The sequence below is a fragment of the Pituophis catenifer genome, unplaced genomic scaffold (assembly GCF_029215685.1).
Source record: "Pituophis catenifer annectens isolate HBS135680 unplaced genomic scaffold, rPitCat1.0.hap2 SCAF_1, whole genome shotgun sequence".
Classification (NCBI taxonomy): Eukaryota; Metazoa; Chordata; class Lepidosauria; order Squamata; family Colubridae; genus Pituophis; species Pituophis catenifer.
In genome coordinates this window covers 112,093,141-112,113,764 of record NW_027256881.1, presented here as the reverse complement: position 1 = coordinate 112,113,764, position 20,624 = coordinate 112,093,141, and the positions used below count along the sequence as shown (strand labels likewise).

General features: G+C 35.0%; 1 protein-coding gene across 1 annotated transcript in view; it reads left to right on the top strand.

Moving 5' to 3' along the window:
- ORC3 (origin recognition complex subunit 3) overlaps positions 1 to 18,031 on the top strand; it is a 38,825-nt gene extending 20,794 nt beyond the window's left edge. Inside the window, exons 10-20 of the mRNA XM_070932861.1 lie at positions 835 to 968; positions 1,934 to 1,997; positions 6,167 to 6,283; positions 6,802 to 6,881; positions 9,371 to 9,504; positions 11,040 to 11,119; positions 12,058 to 12,155; positions 13,918 to 14,059; positions 15,315 to 15,431; positions 16,578 to 16,651; positions 17,838 to 18,031. Of these exons, the coding sequence (XP_070788962.1) occupies positions 835 to 968; positions 1,934 to 1,997; positions 6,167 to 6,283; positions 6,802 to 6,881; positions 9,371 to 9,504; positions 11,040 to 11,119; positions 12,058 to 12,155; positions 13,918 to 14,059; positions 15,315 to 15,431; positions 16,578 to 16,651; positions 17,838 to 17,943 (1,146 nt within the window). The 3' untranslated portion in view covers positions 17,944 to 18,031. The remainder of the gene's footprint in view (positions 1 to 834; positions 969 to 1,933; positions 1,998 to 6,166; positions 6,284 to 6,801; positions 6,882 to 9,370; positions 9,505 to 11,039; positions 11,120 to 12,057; positions 12,156 to 13,917; positions 14,060 to 15,314; positions 15,432 to 16,577; positions 16,652 to 17,837) is intronic.
- The last annotated feature ends 2,593 nt before the right edge of the window (positions 18,032 to 20,624 follow it).

The window sequence follows — 20,624 nt, the reverse complement described above, 5'->3', positions numbered from 1 at the left end:
CCTTAGCTCAGCAGTAAGTCTTTTATTAGTATCAGACATCATGTTGTGCTTACCTCAGTGATCAGTTAGCCAAAATTCCTTTTTCTAGAACTTGTCTGCAATTTGCAATTAAAATTGAACAGAAACCACCTAACATGTTTTGTTGTACTGCCCTTATTACCAAGGTAGCTGTCATTCTCTCATCGGTTGCATATTTGAATAGTTGCCAAGGTGATTAGATACGTTTTATCTTGTTTTCCTCTTATTAGATCGTAAACCTAACTTTGCATATAGTATACCCACATATTGGGACACTGTTTTAAAAGACAAATTGCTACAGAATTAGATCTGCAATAATAATAAAAAAGAATAAATATGTCCAGAGTAAGTTAAGTTACATGTTATGGTGTTAGAATTTCACATACAATTTTAAATCAGTTTGTTATGCTATATTATTGTTATATTGTATGCTGTATTATAATTTTGCTGTCCAACTTTTCTGATAACAGATTGAATTAATGTATATATGTGCATATTAACAGAATTACAAAAAGGACTTGGAAGTTTTCTAGTCCAACCCCCTGCTCAAGCAGGAAACTATACTATTTCAGACAAATGGTTGTCCAATCTCTTCTTAAAAACCTCCAGTGTTGGAGCACCCACAACTTTTGGAGGCAAGCCATGTTTATCCTGCAGTCTGATTTACAACTATATTAAATGCATGTTGTTTCAGCTTCAGAATAACAGTTCAGGAGAATTGATTTATTTTTCTAAAAGCTATAATAATATTTGAATTGTTTTGATCAGTGTTCTTCCAAATTTTCACTTTCCATTTGGACTTCCTTGTTCTTACAGCTGTCTCTGTTGGAGCATTTTTATTCACACCCTCTCAGTGTGCTATGTTGCGAAGTGCAAGAATCTGAGAAAAGAGTACAACTTTTATCACATAATCAGTTTGAAAATATTCGAAGGTTGCCATCTTTTAGAAGGTACATAATTAGCTAAACTTCTTGTCATTGCATTTAATTTTTTTTTGCCTTAATTGATTTAAAAAAAATAAACCATTCCAATTTGAGGTGAATGATACAAATAAATTTCCTAAGTTGCACATATGTGCAAATGCATATCATCTTCATATTATTTTATTAATTTATTAAAAAATATATATGGCCACTCATCTTAAATGAATAATTCTGGTCAACCAACAAAATACTGTACGTGTAAAAACGTTATAAAACCAACATAAACCAAGACAAACTATAGCATTAAAAACAATAATAATACAATAGCTAAGGTACAGTGTAATCACAATAACAATAACCAACATACAAAAAGACACATTTTGCTTCTCCTAACATCCAGGCCTTAATGCTTAGAGGGGGAAAAACCATGTCTTCATGAGCCTCCAGAAGACCATTTAGACCTCGGGGCAGGTTATTATATAGGACAAGTGCCACAACAGAGGGGCATGTTTCCTGGGCTCCTAGATGATGCTGTTCCATAAGAGGGACCCAGAACATGCCCATCCTGTCAAATCTGGTGGAAATGTGACTCTGTGCTCTTTAGGGCTTTAAGGGTGATAACTAGGATCTTGAATTGTATTTGGAAGCCTACTAGCAGCTGGCACTTACAATTGTGATGTCACTTGGGAGAACCCAACACTGTATGTGCTGCTGTATTCTGGAGCATCTGATACTTTCTAATAGTTTGGAATGCTGGAGAAGCTGACATAAAAAATATTGTTTTTGGAATTGAGTTGAATCTGGTGAGGAACTGCAAAAAAGGAAAACCCGCTATATTTCTAGTCAGAAGTTCAGAAGGATATCTCTGATTTCTCCTGTCTAACTTGCTTCCTCGTCATATGATTCAGATTAGAATTATTATTAAGGAGTTGGAAATTAACCTCTAGTTAATATCCAGGTTTGAAATTAACTTTTTCTTTTCCTCTGTTCAGGTTTGTTGAAAGCCAGGAAGTAGAGAAGCAGGCTGCATTGCTGACAGATGACGAATGTTTAAAGGTAAAATCTAGGACTAAAAAAAAATTCTACAATGTATCTTATTTCAGCCAAGCAATACTTCTGTATAACATCCAGAATTTGATTTATATAAGTGTGCCTTCATTTCACTCCTCACATCTTCCAGATCTGCTCCATTGTGAGAATTAAGTGGAAGAATCAGGTTTGCCAGTCAGAATTCCTATAAAATGGAAAATGATACATTACGAAATTGTATTTTTATTACAGAGGGACTATGCACCCTCTACACTAATTCTTGAACTATTTATACCTGTTCCTTCAATTCCTCCATAATTCATTTTAGTTAGTCATTAGGAATAAGTACATTTCAGTCTAGTCTAAAAGAAAGAAAAATGTACTTCCAAAAATGAAAAGAAGGAAAATATGCTACTATGGTGACTGCTTTAAATTTTTGCCATGCTTTCTGGAAAAACACCTTGTAGAGAAGATTTCTAAAACAAGGGGGTAATTTCCTTTGATGAGGGACTGGATGAGAAATAGCCTAGAATACTTATCAGTAAACTTCCTGACATAATGAATCCTAACTTCATGTTTTGCCACTTACCACCCATGCCAGGGCTAATGGGAAATTCAACATATCCAAAGAGAAGAATTTGCCTATTTGTGATTTTGAGACTAAAGGAAAATGTGCAAGGATATTGTATAGATTCAGGAGCTGGTAACTGAATGCTGCATTCTGTTTGCTTCTTAATTTTAACTGTGAAAAATGAAAAGATGTCACATGCTGTGTTCTTTAAAATTTAAAAACCAAACAGCAGGTTGGTGAGCATAATCTGACTACTATAATTTACTTGCTATGATAATTATTCTAAAACAGGGGACATATTTCAATAACAGCTAGAGAAATAAATTAACATGAGATTCAAAGAGAGGCTGGGGTACAGGAACATCAAAAGGCAAAACATAAATCAACTTTGTATCAGGCCTTCAGAGGCAGCCAGTACTGAAGCTGTTTAAAATCCATATTTTAAATTGCTGAAAACAGCCACTGTGAATGATAGGCCATAAAAATTCATTTCTGCAATGTCCCTGCATTATTCAATATGTTTCTATCTTTATTAAAGTTAGCTAACAGCATTTTAAGACAAACACGGCACTTTGATTTTAAATAGTAAACTAAACTAGCAGCTTCATAACTCATATTTAACCCAAACATGGATTGTTTTGGTTTTGGCTTAGTACAGTATAATGTGTGACTCCAAGCTTTAAAGCTTGTTTAGCAACCACTATAAAAGAAAATATATTTAGCATGATGCATATGTCCTGATTAGGTTTACTCATTAAGCTAAACCACAATGTAGGTTTGCCTGTTTATGTCTTATTGTGAGATGTGAACCCAACCATTATGATTTGTAAACCATGATTTACTATTAACCGTGTAATATAATCACAGTCAGTCAATAGCAATTCATAAGGTACAGTTAACTAAATCATGGCTTTCCTATGCAATCCTAGTCACTGAGTCACCTACTGTCATTAAAATAATAGTGAAGTAAAGATAAATCTAAATGAACTTACTGAGTTACAGTGCCAAACTGCATGATCTTTGGTCTTCTTTGTTCTTGCGTACTGCTGTCCCAGGACTTATTGACAAATTGGCTTGCTGGTTAGATGTGATGACAGCCTATTGTTTGCACTAAAGAAGAAGAACCTGAATGAATTGGGATGTATGAGGAAGAGAGGAATGTGTAAACGCAAGACTTATTGATAATTGACATGCCAAAACTTGGAATGTTGTGTTAAAGGCGGATTCAATTAGTGGAACTTATTTGTTGCTTAAAGAAAAACATTGTATATTTGCAGCATGTTTATTTAGAAGCAAATCCCACTGAATTTTCTGAAGCTAAATGTTCAAACATAGAAAATATATGATGATGAGATGGGTTTTGAATATTAATGAAGTAAAAGAGACTGTTTAAAGATGAATTGATAAGAGCTAGTAAAATTCATTTACAAATACATCTCTTGGTGATATGTCTGTATTTGATCTAGTCCGAACAAACAAAAAAGTTATAAAGCCAAATAAAACAAGAAAATATTTCATACTTCATGATGAAAAATATTCTCACAGCTTTAGGTTTAATATGCATAAAGATTGTGCTCTTTTTTTTCATAAAAACAAAGCATTGTTTCTGAAAAAAAAAGTTATTTTGTGGAGGCTTCCGTTCATATTGATCTAGAAAAATTATTCACCTGTGGAGAAACAGTACAGTAATAAAGTAGTAAAAGCACCAGTGTTTTAATGTTACATTTTTCTATTAGATAGAAAATAAAATCTATTAGATAAGGCTGTTAACAGTGTTAAATCTTCCTTCTCTGGAAATTGTCTAATATATTTTAGTTTTATTACAATAGTTGAGTTTAATAATAAAAAAAACTGTTCTCCTTCCCCCCCCCAAAAAGAAACACAGCAGTTCACCATTAGCAGTTCATCATAGAACAAAATGATCTGTTGGATCTCTTCACTAAATTTAAAGAAACTGATATACAGTTGGATTTTCTCCTTAAATCTGCAGAGTGGCAAAATGAAATATATGGGATAGAACAATATATTTTTCTGTCTCCTGGAACAAACAGATATCTAGCTTCTACCAAATGCTTGCCTCTTCTGTGAATTACTTTTTATTGTCCTATTTTATTATAACACTGAGTCTTCTGGTTTTGCCAAAGATTATTGTAATCTAATATTCCCTATAAACTCCAAGACGTTTAGGACTTGATTCTGCAAATATTTTTAATTTATTGAAAAAAACTAGGAGACCCACTCTTCCTGGGGAAAAATGCTTATCTTTCAGCTTACTGGGTATCAGAGATACAATTTTTGCTCTACTACTTTAAAATGAAATGAAATGCATCATTAAACTCAATGAAATTACAACGATATTGTTAATGTAAATGGAATATTTACAATTTTCATATAACTCCATTAGCAGTGGAGTCACTAAAATTATTTTGGATTTTTTTCAAGTAGAATAATTCAATTTAGCTGTTAGAAGTTTGGGGATCAGTGCAATTTTTTTTATACAGGCTTTGAGAAAGGATAGGGATACTAACTGGTCATCTGACTTTCAAATTTTTATTGCTAATCTCATCCCCCTTTTCTCTCTTCTTTCTTTATAGCTTCCCTTCTAAGTTTTCACTTGTGATAAAAAGGAAATCTCACCCTAGAACCCTAAATAAAGCAACTTCTACTACTTGTGTAGCAAGTATGAACTGAGGGCACTTGGTTCACCTTAGTTGTATTTAATAAAATGCTTTTCAATTAAAATGACTGATAAACTGATAAAATGATTTATAAACTGGGGCCTTATAAATAAGTCAGATGCTTTGAAGTTTAAAAAACAGCACCTAGGAGGTTTAAGAGTTTATCCATTTATTTCAACTTGTTGTGGCTGTCCATTCTAATAGACCCTGGGCAGATTACAAAATCTAATACATAGTTAAAACAACATGGACAAGGCAAGAGAGCCTGAACTAAATCCAGGCACATGACATTCTAGGTCCACCCCTAACAGCATAGCTCCGAGTTTGAGAACCAGGATTTAAAGACTTCCAAGAACTCCAGGGGAGTGGGGTCCATCCTGATTCCTTGAGGGGAGATGCTGTTCCAGAGTGTGTGGAACGCAACAGAGAAGTCTCGTGTTTTTGGTCCCACAAGATGGCAACATTTAATAAGCACCCACATACCAGATGTGCAGAAATGGGAGAGAGGTGGTACCTCAGACAACCAGTCCTTTTGTTGTGTAACTGATACCCAACGTTCATAATTAGTTGGACTATAGGTTTAATGGGAAAGGACTACCTTGCTGTATGGAAGCATCTTCTTCAAACACATGTTTTCCTGGAATCCCACTATAACTGTAAAGGACAGTGTCATGATCCCCCCAAAAAGGCACAACTGATTTAAGGAGTTCCTGATAGTTGTCAGTCTCTACGTAATTGTTTGTATCCATTCTATGAGATCCAGCAGGAGACATGCTTCAGATCTCGCCTGGCAGAGTGGAGTGCCATCTGCTTGCTCATGTATCTGAATAAATCCCATTCAATTTAATTGAGTTTACTTCTGGGTAGAATATAGAATAGCAATGCAATTTGTAAAATAGTTTTGTAATGAGTAAATGACTAATCAGACACTTCCTTTATAATTTTAGGAAACAGCACAAGCATTGCTAAAAGATCTCTATTGTTACCATGAAAATTATTTCCCAATTTTGCGGTGTCTTCATGCTTTCACGTCTTCTCTTCCAAAGTATCCATTAGGCAAACAAGTATGTGCTCTTTATTTTATGTCTCATATTTCGAAATCTTGAATTTGGTTTGCAGTCCTGCTGCCTTTTCTTTATTTTGCCTGCACTGCAATAAGATAAAACAAGACTAACTCTTTTTTACTGCCGGCCACTCAATATACTCAAAGACAAAAGGGTCTTGAAAGTATTTTATAGCCCTTTTGACATTGAAATAATTAGGTTTAGTCAAACTGTCCCGGCTTCTTCCGAGAAACGAATACTGAAAAATATACCTCAGGGTGGGAAAGAGATAACAAAAAAAATACATTTATTTTAAGGCAGTGAAAGCAGTTTGTTTTACAGTGTGAATCTGTCCACATTAATTGTATGTACTTCCTTTCTTATTATCGAGCTAACATTCCTGGATAGTGTAGGAGTTGCTTTCCATATCTGAGATCAGTGAAGCCTTACAATTTATAAAGCTTTTATTGTAAGTAACAAATTGATAAAAATGAACATTTCATTAATACGATATTTGCAAAACATTTCCTGTATTACAGATCAGAGAGCTGTATTGTGCATGTTTGGAAAAAAGTGTATGGGAAAGAGAGGAATATGAGTCTGCCATGCAGCTGGTGAGGTAGCTCTCTTTCCATTTCTTATGTTCAAGACATATTAAAGTCTCCATTAGCTATTTAAGAAGAACTTGGGGTTGGAAATGTGTTGCCAGAGGAATAGTGGTTTTTTTTGTTTGTTTGTTTGTTTTTTTGTTTCATTTTTTTGGCAACTGATCATATTTTTTTAATATAAAATAATGTATGTCCTTTGTTAGTGGGATTGCCAGCTGGATTGCACAGCCAAATTCTACTTTTTTCATTCAGACCACTTGATCTTTGGATGAAACTATTCAGTTCATGGGTCTGTTTAAATTTTTATCCTTCAGTCTTTTCTCCAAGGACTCAATGGAACAACTCTTTGAAATCAGTTAATCCAGTGTTTGAAATAAAAATATAGAAATTTAAACCTGAATCATCATCATCCAGGCCTAATCCACTATTCAGTATACCACTCAGGCTGTCCTATGGCACATGTGTGTATATAAGTCCAGAAATATGTTCCGCCCTGTTAGATGTTATTTCTACAACTAATATCGAGATGTGTTAATTTGTGGGCTCTCAAAGACAGGAAGGCATACCTGATAGGGCAAGATGGTAATGCTGAAATGAGAGTCACACTTATCAGATGGTGGCTGTGTAAATTGGATGGATAGACGGATGGATGGATGGATGGATGGATGGATGGATGGGAGGGATAGGCAAATGTGATTTCAGATATTGGTTATGGAATTTGGGTAATGTTTCTTCCCTCCCTCTTCAATTATTTTTCTTTTCATTTTGGATTATGGTAATTATAACATAATCCTATGGGCAGGGCCTTTTTTTTTGCCCAATATACTTTTATAAAGATTATCTAGAAGTGTAATTAAGTAGAGTTCATTCAAGTATGACTAAGAAGATCTGAAATACTGTGGCTTGGATCCAGGAGTATTTTGCACAAAGAGAAAAATATTTATGCTTCTGCAATGGTCCCTTTTTTAAGTTTTCCAATTTTCTAATTTCTGCACCAGTTGAGGCCCTTCAATTAATATTTCTTTAATTTATTTATTTTTATTGGGATTTGTTATAATATAAAATATGAATAGAAACTTAAGGAAAGGAGAAAGAGGGGGAAGGAGTGGAAAGTAGAAAGAAAAGCAGTGGTTCCCAGGTGTTTTTTTTTTCCAGTGCAGTAGAATACAAGTCAATTTGTATTTTTAAGGTTTTCCTGACATAGCTTAGAAATCCTGTGCAGGGGATTGTAGAGAATATGAAGAATTTGCTATAGAAAAAGTATAGTGAAACAAGTGTAGGTAAATGTACAACAAAAGTCTCCCTCAAACTGAGCTTGATGACTGATGATTGCACAATGTAACCATGACACTCACTATCTTAACAATACAGAAATAATCAATCATCTTCTACCATGTTTTTTACAACTTCCCAATCTTGGCTACATTCCTGAAATTTCCTAATGGCATCAATCCAAATAGTAACCAAATCTAACCTTGCTTAGCACTTCAAGATCAGCCTAGACTAGGTGCTATCTAACAAATGTACAGCAGAAGACAGTGTTTGTACAGTATATTTGCCTATCTTCTCAAAAGATAAAACTCTTCTGGAGAACCAGTAGCGGAAATTTTGAGTAGTTTGGAGAACTGGTAGTAAAATTCTGACTGGCCCCGCCCCCATTTATTCTCTGCCTCCCAAGTCCCAGCTGATCAGAAAGAAATGGGGATTTTGCAGTAACTTTCCCCTGGATTGGGGTGGGAATGGAGATTTTACAGTATCCTTCCCCTGCCACACCCACCAAGCCACGCCCACCAAACCATGCCATGCGACACCCACGAAACCACACCCACATAACCGGTAGTAAAAAAAATTGAAACCCACCACTGTAAACAACAAAACAAAAATTTAATAAATCCTAATAAAATACTATAAGACAAAGCAAAAAGCAGATTAAGTTTTTAAGAGATATATTGTGAACACAAAATTTGGCTTTGCTCTGAGTTGAATTCAGAAGCCCATCTTATATTTAACTGGGAGAAGTATGAGCCAGACAAGGAAATGGAAAGAGGGTCTTTATCACTGAGAGTTCTGCCACTTGTATCTTAGATTCAAGCCCCTCCTGATTTGTCAAGGCCTCCCAGAAGATCGGTTGAGTCCAAGCAGTAATCAATATGTTTTTATGAAAATGGCTCTGTCTTCCTTGAATGAAGTGTATGCCCCTTCTCAAGAGGCCATTCTTGGACCCAACTTTGTTGGACAACTTTTGTCCAGGTTCCAGGATCATCTACACTACAAGTCTTTTTATCCAGGCCCTGGATGAAGATTATGTTGATGCTGCCTCCAGGTTGTCAGGACTTACCAGGATAGAATGTAAATAATTATATAAAATTAAAATGAAATAAACATTTTAAATCCATAAATGGAAAGCTTTACTATACATTCAGAGGTGTATAAATGAAATCATGTGTGAACAGTTAGGTTGAGTTTTGCTGAAGTTTCCATTCTTGGTTTCTTTTTTTAGGATGTTGGCCAAGGACGAGTTGGTGGCTATTCTTGAAAAATGTGTGGATGTTCTTATATCCTCTTCTGCAAAGTGTCTAAGAAAGGCTTTAGAAAAATTGGAGAGATATGTGCAACTACTTAAAAATCTTGAAGGTACTGAATTTTTGTTAGATATTCTAATTCCATTATTATTTTCTGCAGCCATACTCACTGAAGAGATGTAGAAAATACTCTCATTATAAAAAGAAATGCCTGGCATTATGAGAACAAATAAGGAATAAATTAGCTGGTTCCTTAAGATTTTTTAGGCTTCCAGGTAGTAAAAAAAGAAGTAAACTTAATTAATGTTGAATTTATCCCCCTAGATTGAGAATTGAAACAATAATGGATGGATTGCAATATATTGGATTGCATTTTAAAGTGACATTTCTTAAGGAGCACAATGATTTTTAGCTAAATCGTTGCATTGTTTTTGCTGTTATTGGTCAACTCAGCATAAAAACTTACTCTGCAAAACTGAAATGTTTTAAATGCTAAATTAGAAGGTGAAGAAAGACAAATGATCAATGATTGAAATAAAAAGGCAGGTTGTGGCTGAAGGTAAGGAAATATTTCATAACGGTAACAGCAGTTCATCAGTGGAACCAGTTACAGGGAAGCGGTGGTCTCTCATTTACTTCTCCTCCTTCCTTTGAAAACCTTACCCCATTTTTTTATTTGACCAGTTCAGAAGCTAGAGATACATTTGTAAATTCCTCATTGGCTCTTTTCTGCCTGTTACAGTATTGCATATCCCAAAAGAATGGGTTCTTTGAGTTGTAAGAAATAAAAATTTGGGAAAGATTACAACAATTAGGCAGTCAATAAGTACATGGTGTTTTTTGTTTTTTAAAAAATAGGATTATTATTTCAAAAACAATTTCAGGTTCAGGTATATAGATAGATAAAATTACAAATATGAGTATCAAGGGGACAAAACATCAGAAATAGATAAAAATCTTGCATACATACATCAGAGAGCTATTTTTGAAGATTGTATTTGTGTTTTATGTTAGTTCAGTTAGACTCTACTGCCTTAAACCATGCAAGTTATTTGAATCTATGGCACACACGTATGGCTAGTGAAGGAAGAAGTCTCTATATATGTTAAAACAATAACTAAAGCTGCCTGGAAGACATTTGAACTGAATTTTGTAATTTCTGAGAATCTGCCCAGCAAGGCTTAATACGGGATTAAGTGTTGCAGAGGGATTTCAGTGTTGTTTCATTTTATCTTTCATTTTTCTTTGGGTAAATCCTTAATCTTATTTTGTTTGATTGTAGGAAGCCAGAGGAGAGGAAGAGTGGAAGATAACAGTTTCCCCCCCCCACCCCCCACCCCAAAAAAAACATGCTGGATTCAATCTTGATTTGCATTTATGTGCATGAAATTACTTACTAAATCCTAGATCCCATGGCGGTTTTTTATTTCAATTGCCATCTCCAATGTCACCTTCAATGAAAGATCTCCCAGTCCTCTGAAAACCTATGGGGGGGGGGGGAAGGAGTGGGTTTGCTGAATATGTGTCTAGAAGTCCATCCAACCAAATCCCACCTCTTTTTCAGCTAGTACATAGAGCTTCTTCTTTTCTCAGTTGGATCCTTTATGGAAGATAATTATACTTGCTGTTTTCTTATACAAATCACAGAAGTTAGTGGTGATCAAGAAAAATCCATATCCTCACTGGAAGAGCTTCAGAAGAAAACAGATCTGTATCATCTTCAAAAGGTCAGCATATTTAACTGTTGTCTTTGTAATTCTAATGTTACTAATAAGTTGACTGGTATATATAATATGCCCTCTGAAATCAAAGCTGATCAAAGGAAGACATTTCAGCTTGAACCAAATACAGGATTAGAATTTTAATATATCCAAATGTGGGAAGAGAAGATGCTTCTCCAGACAGTACTTATTAGTTGTTCTTTACTATGCCTGTTCAATATTTCTGAAATTATCTTAATACACATATATATTACATATGTAAAAATATTCAAGTTAATTAGTTCTGAGGTCACAGTTTCAGTTTTATTTTGTAAAATTGCTCCAATTCTTCTATAATCAAGTAACTGGAGAAAGACAGTCTTTGCCTGACTGGCCAACTGTGGTGTTGTTCAGTAGAACAAATCAAACCAAGCAGAATTAAAATGGTTGCTTAGATCACTGTGTTGTATTTGCTCTTGTTGTAAAAGAATTGTGTAACTAATAGATACAGTTTAATATCTAAGAACCATCTAGTATTCCTATAGTTCTGTTTGCTTTTGTTAGATTCCCCCCCCCCCCACGTTTCCTGCAGCAGCTCAAGGTAACTTATATGGCACTTCCTTTTTCCACAACAACCACTCTTTGCAGTAGTTTTGATTGAGAAACATTAACTGGCCCAAAATAACACAGCAAGCTTCCATGGCTAGAGATGGACTTGAACCTAAGGGCCCCTAAATTATAATTCAATACCTTAATCACTTCTAGCTTGGTAAAAGTATCTTTGCATTTCTGTATAGTTGCAAAAGAACAACTGGTTCTAATTTAAAGAATAGACATTCCTTAAAAATCGAAGAAGCAATTCAAAGGACACATTAAGGCATTTGGCTGCACACACAAAAAATAATCTGCTTAGTACATAATGTGGAAACACCTACAGACATGATTAGTACTGCTTTATGTTGTAGACTCTGTTGGAGATGAAAGAGTCAAGGAGAGTAAAGAAACTAACGACGTTTGAAATGCTTCGTTTTGAAATTGTTGACTTTATAGATGGCCTTGTGAGGTGAGCATTGCTTTTTTCTAAGGAGTTTGTGAAATCCATTTTGTCTGTCTCAACCTTTCCAAAGAGGGGGGGAGGAGGAATTGAAATTTGGGTCTACAAATAAGTTGGTAAGGACTATTGTTTGCCTATGTCTGTACTACAAAATAATTACAAAGCATGAGTAGATGCTTTGTAATTGCACAATTTTACATAATAAATTTATTGGTAGGAAAAAGCTGTTTGAATTTAATAGATTGTAGTTTATAAGATGGAGAATAAACCTTATGTTCTGCTTTTTCTCATTTCTCTCCTAGACTTTTTTTTTCTTTTGCAGTTTTAGTTGTGTTGAGCATTTTTGTTAGATTCTGACTTTGTATGGCGGTACACCAAAATTAGACATTTTGAAAGAGAGGGTTTGGGGACTGTAAATTGCCCAATTTGCCAAAAGAATTTGGGACTAAGTTATTGGATGTCTGCCACCAGCCAAGTCTACACAGTTGCTGAGTTCACTTCTGGCCCCACACAGAGGTGGGTTTTTTTAAAAAAAAAAAATAGGATAAGGGCTGCCCTTTAAATTTAAGTGGCATGAAGGGGATTACAGTCCAAATAAAACAACTATGACATACAAAGAAATGAGCAGGACCAAGGCAACCAATAAATTTGATTTTAATTTAATTTAATTTAATTTAACATTAATCGTATGCAGTTAAATGATTAGTCCTTATGTATTCAATAATTTTCCACTTCTGTCATATTCAAATTTATTATTTGATTGTAAATTTTTGAGGACACCCAAAGATTTCAGAAGCCACAATCTCCTTGCTGCATATTTTGCCTTGTTGTTAAACAAATATTACTTTGATGATAATGTAGATAGTCTTTTCAGTGGCGGCTTTGCATTTGTGAAATTACATTTCCTCAGAACTTTGGGGACATGGCTACACTATTGTTTTTTTATGAAAACTACTGTTCTTGGGAATGACGATTATAACAATATTGATTAATGAACTGCTACAGTTCCTATTTAATTCTGAGAGTGGATTTTAACTACGGTGCCTTGTATAAACTATCTGAAGACATTATTTTAGCACAATGCAAAGCTATTTTAATTTTTTTTCATTAAATAAAGAATTATGATCAATGCTAAAAAAATATGAATTGTAGTAACTCTTAAGCGATGGCTGAACAGTTTTAAGAGTCATTTATTTCCAGTCTACATTTGGTTTAGGAGAAGTTCATAGCTTTAAGAAGAATATTGTAATTTGAGAAAAAGGAAACACTGAAAGAACCAAACAAAATGAATAGAAGCAGAGGAAATATGTGGAGTTTATTAATATATTGCAGGATTTGGCAAGCCAAAAAAAGCTCATTATTCTGATTTTAGAGTGAAACCAGTTTTTAAAAATCTCATCCAATGTGCGGTTGCTCCAAATGAATAATAGAATTAAAATCTGAAGAGAATATAGTGAAAATGGGTTACATGCAGATGTTGGTATCACTAAATAATTTTATCAATGATTGTAGAATGTTTCTGTTTTAATAGAAATTGTCAGTGGTATGTAGAAAATTCAATATCACCATCTTTTTAAAAACAGGTAATATTGTCTGTGAAGCCTGCAATTAAAAAATCTTTTTAACACTTAAATCTAAAAGTGGGCGTTACATGATGCCATAGTGCAATGCAAAATATACATGTTGCTTATTTTCTGAGGTTTATGATAGAATTAGGAGCTGAATTCAATAAAAATCCTTTTCTCTTACCATTTTTTGTGTGCTATTTTAGGAATTACCTCGCACCTGCAGAGATGCAAACACTGCATGAGGTGATGTATTTCAATGCAGCTAATACTCTCCGAGAGCATTTAAATGCCACCCCACGTGCTGCTCTTCACACTGCTCTCAACAATCCATACTTTTACCTTAAGGTAGGAAATAAGAGCAAGGCAGTCATGTAGCCTCATTTCACATCACATACAAACTATTGAAAGTGTCATTCCTTGAAGAATTTAGTTAGCCCATTTCTCATGCCACAGTGTTTTCCACATGACTAGTTGAAGCTGTAAGACCTGGGCAACTTCCTTGTCTTCACTTATCAAGGATTCTAACATTTTTTTTCTGAAAATACATGAGTGTGACCCTAAGCAAAATCTGCAGCAAAAATAACATTTTAAGTATAAAGAAAATAAAGAGACTTCTCGGAACTACGGTAGCATTAATATGGCATGAACATTCTAAATCATTAAGAAAAATGTCAGTGAAATATTTCTCCATATAATTTTATCATTGGAAAATTATGATAAAATAGTATAGAGATGTCTGTTGGGGTGGGGGGTGTCAGCTGCTGACCCAGTACTTGAATGAAAGACCATCAGGAAATTCCTAGTCTGGAGGCAAACTAAGAAAGAACAATCTAGAAGAAGCCACAGGCGCAATCTATTCCTGCATAGTTACCAACCAAACTAGGGGAATGTGACAGAGTAGTTACAGCCACACTGATGCCAATATATGCTTACTAGTACACAGATGGCAAAACATTTAGACATTGCTATAAATTACTACAGAAATGTCCAAGATTTTGTACTGAAATAACACTTTATAGCAAGTGTTAAAAATCATGCTAACTTCCCTGTTATTGTTGCTTGTGGCTATAAAAAATAAGAACTAAAAGAGGATAGTGATGGGTTACAGCTCCTGGAGAGGATAACTGGACCACTGTCAGAGAACTCAGTCCAAGGAACTCTTACTTTGCAGTTCGAGGGGCATCCCAGACAGTAGGAAATAACTAGACACATACATGAAGTTTAGCTTGGCTGTCTTTATCTGAGATAGTTGCCTTCTCTATTAAAAAGTAGTGTTTTTTCCAATGAGCCAGAGAGGCAAGAAAAATAGTCTTGTAAAATGGAAGACTAGTAAATGGCCCATAAACAGGAACAGTTGCATATATTCACTTGCAACTGTCTGGCCTGCTGTAATTACATTGGGGGGTGGGGGGGGGAGGTTGTCACTGTTTTTTAAGGTTCACTTAACACAGCTGTGGGCAAATTATGCCTGCATTATCACAGTGATGTTGAGAAGCTGCCATGTGCATTATAGTACACCAGCTATATAGCTGAGAGTATCATTACCACATCAATGAAAGATACGTGGTGCCTATTTTTGATTATGAATTTTGTTTATCAGGATGACTCCTTGAAATGTGATGCGGAATCCATTTCTGGTGCAGCTCCTGATATTTGTATAGCATACAAGCTTCATTTGGAGTGTGGCAGATTGATTAACCTGGTTGACTGGCTGGAGGTAGGTAAAACGATTCAGTGGACACCTGCTATTCTGCTGGATGTTTTTTAAGCTGCCCATTCTTGCTATTAGATTCCGTATAAAACTCAACAGTGCCTTCAAATCAAATCTTTATTACAGTAATAGACCAGCATAAGAAGGGCAGGGTAGTTAATTAAAAAGCATTGAAGACACATCAGTGCAATTCCTTCATGTTCTTCCAGGGTGCATTAAATCATAATTTGTGTAAATCCTTCCAATGTTTTGTACCAAGATTCAATAAATGAATGCACTAGTAAGGAGGCTCATCTCCCCCCTGCTAAGTATTTTCCATCACAGTTCCCATTTCTGTTGACATTTTCTTATTGAAGAGCAACTACACATCATTGGAGTTTGTTTTAAAGAGCAGGGAGATGCTCCTTCTAAACCGATTTAATTTTCTGGAGGAAAATAGCACAGAATGTGCCTTCTGTTTTGTTAAATTGGGACTTTGGAGAGAATGGAAACAGTAATAGCTCATTGCTCCCTCTGGCAAAATGGGAAAGTCTCTTCATTTCTTGCTCTGTGAGGCTCAGCTAGTGCCACCTTTGGCCATGAAATTTTTCCTTCCACAGACTGGATTTTTACAGAATAGCTTTTACTTCTTCATGTATGGCTGCTGATTTTAGCATAAGCAGAGTTTGCAAAAATGTTCTATCTATGGAGAAAAAAATTAAGAGACTGAGTTTTGTTAGATACCTGCTGTAGCCTCAGGCTACATTCCTTTAGCAAATAGCAAAAATGAAAAATAACCAAGTTTGGAACTAGATGGGTAAGAGCTGAGACAAATAATGAATGTGGATAATAAAGCCAACCTTTTACCCCTGCTTAGCACTACTTGCTTTTGTTTCATCTTTATGGTTACCCATTTAAATTAGGATGAAATCTATTTTGCGACTTGTGATATTTGTTCTGGAATTTAAGAGAAATATTTAAGAATCTTGTTAGGCAATAAATTATATTAGTTAAAAAAACACACATTAAAATATATACAGGTATTATGTCTCCCTGTTTACTTGTTAGTCTCTGATGCCCTACCTCCAACAATGACAGTGTAATATGTAAACTAGGATGTGAACTTTGTACAACTTTTCTGAATGCTTTTATGACATGATGGTATTTCTCTAGGCTTTTTCAACAGTTGTAAGTGCAGCTCCAAATACAGATTCCACAATAAAAAACCAGACAGATGACATTATCCAGTATCCTTTTTTTGATATTCTTCTAAGAAAATCTACCTGAAAACCACAGTATTTTTTTTGAAAATTTTTAGATTGTAAATAAAAAGAGCGAAGTAAAACATTTTAGAGAGCTGAGAACCAAGCTGAGGATTAGTTAAGGTTTTATAGGATGAAATCAAAATTCAAAATAACCTTGACTGATTTGAACTGTATGCCAAATCTAGAAGGGTAATGTTCACTCTTGACAAGTATAAGACTATGCACCTGGGGTTGGATTAGGGAAACCTGGGCAGCAGTATGAAGACCTACAACTACCATAAAACCACTAGTTGAACACAAGCGAAGAGTGTAATGCAATGATTAAAGGAAACCCAGTAGAATGAGCTTTATTATTATTCTCTCCAGATCACAGAAAATCTAAAAAGTCTAAAAGGAAAGTAGCTGAAGATGCTGGACATCTTGTACAGGGAAGAAAAATCACAAGTCAGTTGGAAGGCAGTCTTGCTGTCAAGAGCTGTTTAGTGATGGTGCAGCCTACCAAGAATAGCGCTAAACTCTCAAGATTTTCAAATAGGTGCTGGATAAATATAATTTAGTGGCTTCCTGCACTGAGCATAGGATGCTTGACTAAACCACCTATATCTCTTCGCTCATACACATCAATTCTGTTTTGCAGAAATCTTTAACTACAATTTCTATATGTGTAACAGAGCTCACCCAGTCTTTCTGATTTAGTTGTAATCTTCTCATGCTAATATTTCAGTATTTCATTCAAATGAGTGCTGCTACTTCAGATTAGTTTACTATATAGTAGCATGCAAAGTGATCTGAGGAATCTGGAATGTAACAGGTTAATGAGGAAATAAATGAAAATAATTTTCTGGGAACTTTAGGGCAGATTATTGAAGATGCTAAGAAGTAGACACAAGCAGGAAAAAGGACTTTACCACAGAGTAAATAACCTACTCTATTTAACCTACTCTTGAAGATGAATTCCAGAGATTTCCAAATTTGCTGTATTAGTTGAAGATATATTACTTGGTAGATTGAGCATCCATCCAATATTGTAATGCTATTACAAAGAAAGGTGAGCAATCTATAAATGTGCTAAATTGTGTAGTAAACCATCCCAAACTTGTTCTGTATGTGTAGTATATTATTAAATATTGTTTAGTGGTAATGCCATTTCCTTGACTAGAACTCCAAGTGCTCGGTTCATTCGAGCAGTATCAGAACTGGAATTTTTGGGATTCATAAAACCCACAAAACAGAAAACGGATCACGTGGCAAGGCTGACATGGGGTAGTTGTTAATATGAAATGGTTCTGTAGTAGTTAAAAGAAATATTATCCACTGTAATAAAGTATACAAAATGACACAGTAATAAAGTATACAAAATGACTTCCTGGATTTTGCTCCTTTTCTAAGTAAGCATAGAAGTATCTGCTTGCATAGAAGCAAGATAATTTTTGGATTAAGATACACTTCCATGATTTTTTCAAGCAGGGTATGCCAGTTCAAGCCCATCTCTTCATCATTTAACCATCTGCTTCTCTTTTATTTTCATCATGCTGAATATTGTTACTTCCCTCCCTTTAAGCTATTCTTTGAACCTTCTTTAATTTTCTTTTTGCAGAGATCTTTGTTATTTTAAAATCAGCTATTTATACAAGATAGATCTAAATTGCAACACATGCTCAATCTGGACAGTTGATGTATATATTATGCTTAAATTTCTCTGCATACAGGTTGTATATATAGCTCAAGCTCCTAAAGTAAAAATAAAACGGCAGATTATCCATATATACTTCAACATGTAGCTGACCTTGGTTCACCCGTTTTATTCACTGTTTTCAATTATTGCTACCTTCCATCTATCAAGGTAGCAATTTAGATCACTCAGGGTTCAAAAATGCAGGCTTTCTTTTAGTTGGCAGCAGGGTTGCAAGCACTTCAAAAGTGCACACTGCTAATTTAAGTCAGTTTAACCTTCAGTGAGTAGATTCCTTAACGCCATGGTACCTTTTTTTTCATCAATCTTGTAGAAAAAGTAATCCGAGGTTTAAAAAGTGCTGCTTTATATATCACATTGTCCACACTTCTAGCCACATTTTTTAGTTAAATTAGAATGGCCCAATGTAATATGGTAAGCTTCATGTAAATTGTGAGAATTTCAGCTTAAGCTTTCCAGGTCCAATTTAGAATGTAATCACCGCATAACACTACTATTATTCTTCTTTGAACATATTTTCAGTTTTGTTAATTAAAGACAAACTGACATTCTCAAACTAATCGTTTTGGAATGTGGGAGGGCCTCTCAATAAACCTATTATCCCAAATATAAATATGCAAACACATTTTTACAAGGGACACACTGCAACTATTTGCAAGAAAAATGACATGTAAAGCAAATTGCCAATAATGCACAAAGAAGGCTTTCTTTATCATCCCATAGGGAGGTTTCTACTTGCAAGACTACCAACTGTTCATGAATACTGCTGCAGGAGAAGAACAGACTTAGCATTTCAGCATGTAAACACTTTAATTAAGGTACTATATTCCAGTGAACCTCCATCTGTGCCCCTCATATCCCCATAATAGGTACATGTTTTACATCACTTTCCAAAGAGCTCAGAGCAATTTTCTTATAGTTCACAGACCTTAGGGAATCAAAAGCACTTGATCTTAGCAGCAGTGAACTACACCATGTGCTTTAAGTCCGTTCTGTGGCAAGGTATGTCCAATTGCTTAATACTCTTGCCCCTTTAATTTTTCAAAGGCTCAAAGCCAACAATCCAGTGCAAATGTACAGCGGAAGCATATTAAAATCCATGAATCAAAATGGCAGAACTTCTGTAATAGAAATCTTGTTAAAATTACATTTGTGCCTGGAAGATGAAAGAATACGAACTTCTTGCTTAGAATAAAGAATCTGTTTCAAAGCAGAGGTGAATAGATGAGTATTTAAATGCAAGCTGCCTGCAGATCTCATGTAAAACATGTTAACATGAGAGCATAATTAGAATGCTTTTGTAGTGATTTCAGTAGCAGCAGCACTGTAATAAGTCAATAAATGTAATGGATTCACGCAAGAGTGAAAAATAGTCCAAAAGGTCTAACTCAAATTTTCTTTATCCATATAAATGGCAACAGCTTTACAACCTTGCAGCTCCAAGTAGGAAAATCTGGTAACTCCCTAGAAAAAGGTTCACACATTGAATTCAGTCACAGAAACAGAAGGTGTATATGGGAACATGTTCTTTTTAAACTTGGAAAACAAAAGCCACTGAGATAACCATTGAGGCAATTTTCTCCAATCTCAAATTACTTCCAAAGCAATGAAATTTTCAATACCTTCAATCTAGGATGAAGAAAAGTTTCTAAAAACACAAAAATAGTTCCTCCTCAAGATATGCTGCTTCAGAAAGCATCTTGGCTAATCTTACATTTCTGAGTGTCAGAAAATATTATTCAGGCATATTCATTATATAAGGTATGCCTGTGAGGAGAGTAACATGAAGAGATTACACCTGGTTCACCCATAATTTCTGCCAGCCTCACTTGCAGGAAGGTGGCTGCCTATAGCAAAAAAACACCACCACCACACTCCTTCATTATCAGTGAAGGCTTTGCTAAGAGTTTAGAAGCTTGATTTTCCATGAGGAACAATACAAGGGTTGTGACTACAGTTCAATGAAAATTCACCTTTCTACATAGGAGGAGGAATGAAGGTAGCATGCCCATACCCTCTTTGCTCATATAACTTATTACATGAAAGGAATGCTTGATGAGGGCCAAAATTACCTACAAATCTCAAATTAGCCCTCCGCATGCTAGTCAACCTTAACAACGCTTTCTAGAACATTCATATCTATACCTTTCTTTCTGAACTATTAGCTAATAAATATTAAACATAGAAGTTTCATTTAGTACACTCACAACTATTTTATTTGAATGATGGCAAAAGTGCCACTTATATAGGTAAAAACACAGG